The 9,991-nt window shown below is 48.5% G+C and overlaps 1 protein-coding gene across 1 annotated transcript; it reads left to right on the top strand.

Annotated features, from left to right (window-relative positions):
• Nucleotides 1–3,419: 3,419 nt before the first annotated feature.
• Nucleotides 3,420–7,471, top strand: MED28 (mediator complex subunit 28; the record flags this gene model as incomplete). The annotated part of the gene is made up of 4 exons (XM_084233652.1): nt 3,420–3,578; nt 5,317–5,383; nt 6,040–6,152; nt 7,274–7,471. The coding sequence occupies 4 exons, from the start codon at nt 3,420–3,422 to the stop codon at nt 7,469–7,471; spliced, it is 537 nt and encodes a 178-aa protein (XP_084089778.1).
• Between the last annotated feature and the right edge of the window lie 2,520 nt (nt 7,472–9,991).

Raw genomic sequence — 9,991 nt, 5'->3', positions numbered from 1 at the left:
GGTGACTCAGAAGGCCAAGGAGGGATTTGATAGAAGGCTTTCTATCAAAGGCCTTTCACAGATGAAAGAATAGAACTCTTGTGTTCTCTAGAATGTGAGGAACAAAGGCACAGCAGAACCCTGGACTCTTGGGCTTATCTAATTGGGTTGAAATTTAATAGTGTCACTGCACATGTCTCTGGCTGCCAGGTACTACACAAGCCCTTGGCTGACCCTCAGGCCCACGCTCCCAGGCAGACGGTGGCATCTGCCTCTGTATCCACGAGGAATAGGCCTGGCTGTGGAGAGAAGCAAATCCAAAGCAGCCGTGATTCAGAACTCAACACTGTTATAGGGTGGCCAAAGTGGGCAATAAAACGTCCAAGGGAAGCCTCACGGCATCAGAAACCCAGACTCCCTCACCGTCCCCCGTGGCTGGTGGGGTTGCGATCTACAAAGGTGAGGGAAGGAAGCAGGGCAATAGGAATGCAGCTGCAGTTAACACGCTTTGGAGAGCATTTAGTGAAGCCCCATTCAACACTTGTGTTTATATCATCAGCCAGAGTTAGCCATGGTTACTGCAAGGATTTGGGGAAATTCAGATTAAGATAGCTGGGGGCCTCTGTCAACCCAAGAGAAGAGAACAGGATACAGGAAACAGTTTCTGACACGGTAGAGATAAGGAACCTGAAACTGAAAGACAAAAATTGCTATTGTACTTGATGAAGGTAGTACAATGGTCAGAACCCAGATGAATAATCTGCAAAACCCTACTTCCCAACTTCCGCAACCCCACACATCACCTTGGGCACAAGAAACCACTGTTAAAATAAGCTTTTGCTTGTGCAAGAGGGCAGGAACCACATCTCTCATCTATTACTCTATCTCTGCTCACAGCACAGAACCCAAACCACGGGTGAGAGTCAATATTGAATGAGCGGCTGAGAAAGGAGACACTGGAATGGAAAATGAACTGGAGGAAGTCTTGGGAATGTTCGGCAGTTAGAGATTTTAAAATGGCAGTGGAGTAAGTCCAGAAAAGGCCCTTATGGCCTGCAAGCTCACAGAAAGGGGAAATGTTAGTATTGGGAGTAAAGGATTTATTGATTCAGCAAACAGTTATTTCTGGCCAAGCCTGAGGCAGGCATTGTAGGAAGTGGTTGCAATAGCAAAGCAAACAAGACTAGCTCCTGGCCTTAAAGAATTTACACTCTAGGGTTGAGTGGTCCCTTATCACTTGCTGCTTTGTCCTGTAAACAACACTGGCCTGATCACTGCCTTGGGGCGCTTTCTCTGCAGCCCACCACACTGTATGGCTGGCCCCCTGGCCACCCGGCTGCAGCTTCACTGCCCTTGAACTGTAAGCTCTTCCCTTTCATCACAATCCTATAGAAATGTTAGCCCAAACTCTTGCTTCAGAAAAGTCAGAACCCTTGCCACTACACATTCCCAAGCAGTTGGCTTTTTTCCTAAGTAAATGATGGGGTTTATCCAACCACATTTCACCACCTCTGTACCCTTCCTCAGTGCCAAACTACAAAAAGATCGCCCTCTCTATGTACTCAGTTACTGCCTTACTGGTGCTGCTTCTACTTGGGTGACTCGTTATCTTTACCAGTAGAGAAATCATTTTTAAACAAATTATATCATGTTACTCCCGTTTTTTTCTCCACATCACCCATTCTGTGCCAGGCACTCTATTAGTCTCCATAATACATTATGTCATTACTGATCTTTCTGAGCAGTGTTCTTTTGTAAATGAGGAAATGTGTTTTCAGCAAATCCAAAAGCTTATCTGTACTCTACTCTGAATTGAATCCAGGATATGCTACTGACATGTTCTCAGGCAACTTACTTGTAGTTGGGTAGGCGTGAGAAAGTCTTATCATCATCCAGATATTAAAGGGATTTGCAAAAAAGATGATGGCACTCTTACAATTTATTTTTGACTTTGTAAAACAGTTATATCTTAAAATATGTAATGCATTGGGTTTATTATTTTTAAACTAATTCTCCATTTTAACTTAGATAAGTATTTTACCTACTCCGTTTTAAGGGGTAAGACTTCGCAGACATAACCCACATAAAACAAAAATATTTGGATTTTTTCCATAATATTTTATGAGTGTAAAGTTGCTTGAGTCTCAAACAAGTTTGAGAAGTGCTGGAATAGAGTACCTTCCCTCCTCACATTCTATTTTTGTTCATTCAATCAACAAATATTAGGTCTATTTTATGCCAAGCACAGTGCTGGGAATACAGGAGAAGGGGAAGGTCCTGATACCACGGAGCTTGCATTTCAGCTGGTACGAGAGGGCGTATGTATAAGGCCATTTAGTCAATGAAGAAAAGAACAAAGGGATAAAATAACTGCAGATATGTAAATACTATGAAAAAAAAAAAGGGGGTTGAAATGCCTGGGAGTGTGGGTCTCATTCAGATGGAGGCTGGGAAGATCACCTTGGATCTGAGAGCTGGCTGGCAACAGAAAGGCCCTGCTTCACTGATTCTGGCCCAAATGATCTGGCTGCTTTTTTCTTCTTCGGGGCTCCTCTATGTTGAAAGTCTCCCCAGTTTTCACTCATCACTCCTGTCCTTATCTCTTGGGATTGTCCTTTACCAAGTCCATCACGAGTCCTCTTCTACCCGTCTTCATTTTCCTCCCTAGCACTGATGCTACATGATGTTATACATATTTATGTGTCTGTCTTTCTCCCATAAAAACAACAGAAAACCCCAAGAGGGCAGAGATGGTGTTGGCTATAAACCCCAGATCATCACACAGCACCTGTGCCATGGGGGGAGGGGGGCTCAATTCATGCTGGTTGACAGCTGTGAACTTAAATACAATGAACAAGCGCATTTAGCTTCTGAAAAGAAAAACAGGCCGCGGCAGAGCAAGTTATTAAGACGAGCGGCGCGAGTTTCTCTGTGGCGGAGCCGCATGCCAGCCCGCACCGCTGTGCTGGTTGTTTTTGGCACTTACGTCTCCCCAGAGAATGCAGGGTGAACCCCGCCCGCGTGTGCCCGCTCTCTCCACGTACCTGCCCCCGTCAGCCCTTAAACGTCTGGAATAAACGGGTGTCCCCCTCCACGAGCCGTCAACCGAGTCCGGAGAAGGCGTCTCGGCCACGTTCACCCCAAACGCTTAGGGGAAGCCCAGGGCGTCTCGCCTCCCGAGAGCGGCTCCGCCGCGGTTACCGGTTCCCCTTCCACACAACTGTACCGAATTGGGTCAAAAGCTTCCGTTCTCAAGAAAAACAGCCCGGAAAGCCTGGACGTCGGCGAGCCAGGAGAGCGGGAAACTGAGGCAGAAGCCCCCCGGTTTCCGCGGCGCCCGCGCGTCACGTGACCGGCGCAGTCACGTGAGACGAGGCGCCAGCCGCGCCCCCCCCCACCCCGCGCAGGCGCAGTGAGCCGCTTCGGGCGCCATTTCTGTCATGGCGGCTCCGCTGGGCGGGATGTTCTCGGGGCAGCCGCCGGGACCTCCGCAGCCCCCGCCGGGACTTCCGGGCCAGGCTTCCCTTCTTCACGCCACGCCAGGCGTCCCGAGAACTTCAAATAGTACCTTGGTGGACGAATTAGAGTCCTCTTTCGAGGTAAGATGAGACGCGAGGGGTGGCCGCCTTCCGGCAGCGCAGGCTGCGCATGCTCAGTTTGTCTCCGGCCGAGATGCTCGCGCTCCGCTCTGCTGCCCGGGGCGGGGCGGTCGGGCTAATCGGACAGAAAGCATTTGCTTTAGTTTCTGCAGCAAACGGGGATGGCCGGTAGTCTACGCGGGTCAGTTACCGGAGACGCGTAAACTTGATGTTTCTGGAGTCACCTGGCCTCGATCTCTGGCCCCTCGGTTATACCCCCCCGTTGCCCCGCCCGCTGTCCCGGGCCCCAGGGCACCCTGCCACCCCTGGGCACCCTGCCCCGCACCCACATGTGTCTGGCACTGTGTCCTCTTCCCGAATCCTTTCCGCTGAGCGTCCCCTTAAGCGGCCCTAAAGTAGTAGGATTCTTGGGGTTGAAATGGACATTTCAAAGTTGTAGGTGGTAGGTGCTGAGGAAGGGGGAAACTGGGGACCCGGGAGGCAGGGAGGACCCAAGTTCCTGAGTTCTGCCCACGGAGTTACCCTATGGAAGGAAGATGGGGAGCGGTAGTAGACAAAAGCGAGGTAAAAATAACTGCTGCGTGGACTTGCTGTGGTCTCTAACCGAAAATTGGAGTTATCTTTTCCACTTTTTAAATCCTAGCCGTAGAAGTTTTACACTATATATAATCGGGGAGTGGCACCTGAATATGGTTTGTAAATGGATGTGTTACTGAGGCTGTAGAAATACTTCTAGTGATGGAATGTGCGTTCAGAAGTTTGGAGATAACTGATTTAAAAGACAGAGAAATCTGTTGTATCTGGGAGACTTTGGGGTGGTGCTTAAACCATAAAGGGAAGGTATGGGTAAGCATGAGGGTGGTGGCCTCCCGCTTGCGGGGAGGTGGCTCTCAGGCTTGAGTGCTTGCTGAAGGCTGATGGGTACAAGTCTTGGCCTGTGGCTCTTGGGATGAGTCCATGCTGTTTACTCCCATCCCTGCTGTTCAGGTCTCTGCCTCAGGCCCATCTCCTCTCACTCTGGCCACAGGAGCTTAAGATCCAACCCCAGTTCTCCCAGCCACCACTTGGTTTTTTTCTGGCCCCACTGCCCAGCCATCGGTCTGTTCATTTCCTGAAAGTTGCAGGTACGGAGAACTCCCTGACACATTGGCTTATGTGTCTGGAGCTTTCTTTTAGACCTGCCTGTGCTTTGTCCAGTCACTAACATGTATTTATTGAGTGCCTGCTTTGTGCCAAGCATATTCCTACACTAGGGTACAGTGAACAATAAGGGCAAAAAATCCCCACCTGCTAGTAGGGGCCAGTGGATAGGGACTGACCGAATGGAATGATGTCAGTTAGCCATCTGAAAAACATTAAACCTGGGGTTGGGGTGGAGAGAGAGCAGGAGGGGTGCTATGATGAAAAAGGTAGATGGGGATGGCCTCTAAGGGGATGCCTGAGTCCTGAATGGGTGATGATTGGCATTTGAGCATCACAGGGGGCGAGTGGAACAGGGACCCAGCCTGGTGTAGAAAGGAAGCAAGTGGTAGGAGAGCGGCCAGATGGGGGTGCTGGCTCTCCTTTCGGGGGCCTATAGACCCGGCATACCATGCTTGTTCATTGGCATGATGACATCTCAGGGGCAAACCTAGTTGTTATCAACTCATTGAGTGTCTTGAAGATACTACTTTACTCTGAAGTAAGGGCTGACTTGTGAATGACTTTTTTTTCCTTTTGTGATGTTTTGATCACACAGGCTTGCTTTGCCTCTCTGGTGAGTCAGGACTATGTCAATGGCACGGATCAGGAAGAAATTCGAACTGGTAAGAATTCCTTTTTTTAGACAGTGTCCTTGTATTCGCAAGGTTCCTGAGGAGGGATTTTATACTAGATGTAATTAATTCCTGCTTATATCCAAGAGAACATTGGGGGCATGAGATTTATGTAGATCATCTCTGTGTACTTCCAGTTCTTTGTTCCATGTATTGACATCTTGGGTCACTCAGAACCCACCACTTCATAGTTTTTCCTATGGCTCCAAAGAAGACTGGTTTTAAAAAACAAAGTAAGTTTTTAGTAATTTTTGAACAGTGTTACAAATAAGTCTTTGTGTTCCCCCCTTTTCTCTCAAGTTCTCTTTCCAGATATCATGAGTGCTTCTCATCTCTTTGCCCCATATTTTAAATGTCCTGTGTCACGATGCTAACCTCTGGCCTTCTGTGTTGTCTTCAGGAGGACTCCTGGCCTCTGGGTTGTATTGGAGCTTTTGTATCTCATTCATGTGGTAAACACGTGAATGAACTCCTTTTTAATGTTGGCAACACCTGATGTTGGGGGTCAGTATTGCTTGGCCCAGAATTCAAAGCCCGGGGTATGTGTGCGTGACAGTGCTGTTTGGAAATGTGGTCTGTTCACCTACAAGGGACTAGATGTGTGCAGTGTTTTTCTTAATCTGATTTTTTTTTTTTTTTTTTGGTAGGTGTTGACCAGTGTATCCAGAAATTTCTGGATATTGCACGACAGACAGAATGTTTTTTCCTACAAAAAAGATTGCAGTTATCTGTCCAAAAACCAGAGCAAGTTATCAAAGAGGTACGGACTTGGTTTCCTCCTCATCTTTCAGGAAGAGCAAATGTTGTAGGTTTCCATCTCTGCTTTAAATGAGACACCCCCTCCCCCGTAGTTCTGGCGGGGTTTACGGCTCGGGCGTTAATGTTGGAAGCAGGGTTTCACCACAGCGGCTCTGCTCGACTTGTTTCATCCACTGCCTTTTGTGGGAGATTTTCATTTAAAAGTCTTACTGCTTGAAAAGGCTGGAAGGGCATCGATGGAGATGAGGAGGCAAGTTTAAACTGAAACCGTCGCCAGTGCCTTACGCCCGGGAAGCACGCTGTCAGATTTATCAAGGAATCAAAGTAAATGTGCTGTCCCAGACTCTATGAAACTCTACTCAGGATTTCGTTGACTGAGTTGTTTGGGAGGGTGAGAGTTTGCCAGGTTTTAATGGTGCTTCATGGTGGGCAGGGCCTGCCCCTCCCTGTGAAGGAGGGAAAGGAAGTGACACTCTGTGAGAAATACTGCGCTGAGCCAGTTTTCTGGTAGTTGCTGAAGTGACAACCCCCGGAGACTGATACGTTAATCAGAGATACTCTTTATTCACTGATACCAGCTGCCGAGAATGGTAAGAACACGGTGCTTTTCCAGGTCATCCTGTCACTCCAGGCCTGATTAGAAATACTTGAGCGACATAGGTGTGTTCAAAGCCAGCTAATAAAGAATGTTAATGCTGGTTTTTGTGAAACGGCTCCTGAGGATGAGATTTTAACTCCTCAAAATCTGAAGTAATAGTAGTAGTGGATTCTTTTAAACGGCTATTGACTTAACATTCCAGATTCTTGCTGTTGTAGAGTCTTAGCCGCCCCTGGGGTGTGGGAATGGGACTCATTTCCTGTTGGCTGCTCTTTGGCCCTTTTGCATTTTGTAATTTGTGTTACTTAATGAAAGAAAAGTCATTAAAAATAGAAGCCCAGTCAGGGCACCTTCCTCTGGAAGAGTTGATTTGGGTTATTTGAATTGTGGCGCCCAGCAGAGAACAGGGCTCTGGGAGGTTATAATTGAGTCTGCTTTGCATTTGCTTCTTAGTGCTCACAGCTAATCAGGAACTGTATTCTCTTTTCATGAGTTTGCCCTGACTCTATCGCTTCCATCTTTAGGACGTGTCAGAGCTAAGGAATGAATTACAGCGGAAGGACGCGCTGGTTCAGAAGCACCTGACGAAGCTGAGGCACTGGCAGCAGGTGCTGGAGGACCTCAGCGTGCAGCACAAAAAGCCCACGGAAATCCCACAGGGCTCCCTGGCCTACCTGGAGCAGGCGTCTGCTAACATCCCTGCGCCCATGAAGCAGACCTGAGTCCTGAGGGGCCCCGGCCTGTAGAGTCGGCCAAGGAGCCAGCCCTGCCGCTGCTCCCGCCTCTGGTGGACGTGGCCTGTGGGAGAGCGCAGCCTAGCCAGAGGGTGTTAGATTTACGCTCCCCTGAAATTTTCCCCCTATTTTTATGAGCTGTTATCTTTAGAGAACTTTATAAGATTCCTGTAGTAGCTTCGGTAAAACCATGTACTTTTTTTATCTTTAGCAAAGTTGAGACTCCGTGCGTTGTGCTTAGGAATTCCTTTTTTATGCATTTTGATTTGTTTGCTTTTAAGTTTTTTAATTTTTGTATGACTTTTAATTTCTGTTTGTGTTTCCAGTTGTTATATTCGGTTGTATGATCTGAGAAAAAAGCAATTTGTTTGATCTGATCAGAGAATTGGGGGATGGTGGCTGAAGGCCTTTCATGGCGTCCCTCGGTATAGGGGGAAAGACATAAATTTGCTGTTTCAGAACTTTGAACTACCTCAAGAGGAGGAATCTAATGCAGCAGTGTTTGTAGTGCTTCCAGAGCTCTCCGAATGAGGACCTCTTGTAAATAGGTCAGAAGAGGATTAGAATAGTATAGAATAGTGCAGCAGTATCCTTAAAGAGTTGGTGCTTATTTGTGTTTAGGGGAAGTTTATTTACTTTGGGACAAGTTTTATTTATTTTGTTGCGGGGGGAGGCAAGTGTAGTGGGAGTGGCTGGATTTTGGCACGTTCTTCAGTAATGAATCCTTTCACGTAACAGGCAGACAGTGCTCTCACAGCGTGACGTGGGGTGCAGAGTAAGGGGTCAGATCTTGCTGAGTTTGCTTCTGTCATTTTCATTTTGCTTTTTTGGGATCAGAACTTTCCACGGGGAAGGTTCTTATTGTTGGCTGGTGTTGATCCAGGGGGTGGGCTTTAGGGTGACCCTCAGTGACTTACCTCTACACAGTGCTTGTTGGGGGAGCATTTTACTCGCCTGTTGGCTCTGCAGGCCAGCGGGTTCTTCCTGAGCTTCTGTCAGGAAACACAGGCCGTTCTTGTGTCTGGCTCGCCCCAGTTGGGGTTTCCCTTTTCCTGTTGCTTAGCCTCTTAGATTATACCCCATACCCACTGCCATCACTCCCGTGTCTTCTGACAGGCAGCACTGCTGTGATGCGCTTTGTCTTCAGCCCCGAAGGCCCCTCACACACACACTGATGTCCTCTCATGTTCCTGAATGGCAGGGGTGCTGCCTGCTCCCTGAGCCTCCAGTGCCCTCTCTGCCAAGCCCCAAAACACGGGACTGACTTCCTGTCCCTTCTACAACCCTGCTTGGTTCTCCCTGCCTGTGTGCCCCTCGTGAGAATTAGGCAATATTCCCCACTGCAGATATGGGGGCCGCACCCTTTTCTGTGGGACACTTAGCACTCGTTTCTATTTGTGTGTGTACATAGCTTGAGGGCAGCAAATCGCCATAGAATGTACAGGTTAAGCAAACTTAAAAATTGTTTTTATTCAAATTATATGACTTCAGGGTTGTTAACCTGGTTATCATAACGTGATAATTAGAAACTTTGATAGGAAGCTTCAGATTTCTTGATTAAAAGCCAAAACTGATTAAGTTTCAGGCAGTCTTTAATAAAGGGCTTCTTGGTGAAAAGACAGAACTCCTCTATTTGGTGCTTCGTGAAAGTATTTTGAATCAATGCCTTTGTCATTTATTGCTATATCTTTATTAAAATCACAAGTTTTCTGTCAAATAAATAGCAGTTTTTCAACCTTGTCTGTTAGAATCTTTTTCCTTTTAATGACATCTCGCCGGTTGATGAACATAGAAAACATTGAGCTGCCATCTCGGGACCTTTACTGAGAAAATGAGAGGCCACCCGCTGGGTCCCCAGGATCTTCCCACTCCTGGTGTGCTAAGCCCCCGCACCCGCCAGACAGCTTTTTTCCTTCTGCTCAGCTGCTGAAGTGCCTACCCTGGTAGCATGAGCTTTCCACAAGTGTCCTGGGTCCAGCACGGTCACTTCTAGGACTCACACCCCCTTGGGTCACTTCACCACCCCTCCCCCATCACCCATCTATCTAGAGGCTCATTCCCGGCAGCTCACAGGAGTTCATCTCCCACGTCCAGCCTGGCCCTCAGCGCTGGGGCTGCGACGCTGCCCTGCTCCGCATTCACTCTGGAGCTGCGCCATTCCACCCTCCATCTGTCCCTCCGCCCACCCTGAGTCTGTGACTCAGCCCAGCGCTGTGGCCAAAGGGAAAAGACACATCATTACTTGAACTTACTCTCCATACAGCTCCCTTCCTTTTCTTCTCGCCCACCTCCAGCTTGACATTCCTGCAGGTTTGGGTCTGTGTGTCTGGAGGGGACTCCCTTCCAGAGCACCACTGTGAGGAGCGCAGGGCCCAAAGCTCCCACCTTCCCACACAGCAGCTCCCATGGAGGCCTCCTGAGTGACTGCACAGTGGGATGCGGGGGGCCACTTCTGCGGAGCTCAGGGTCCCCTAGTGGGCAGTCTGCCCCGGAGCTCCTGTCTGCTGC

The sequence above is a fragment of the Talpa europaea genome (assembly GCF_964194135.1).
Source record: "Talpa europaea genome assembly, chromosome: 5".
NCBI classification, from domain to species: domain Eukaryota; kingdom Metazoa; phylum Chordata; class Mammalia; order Eulipotyphla; family Talpidae; genus Talpa; species Talpa europaea.
The sequence above is the reverse complement of the archived record's forward strand: the minus strand, read 5'-3'. Positions and strand labels throughout refer to the sequence as shown.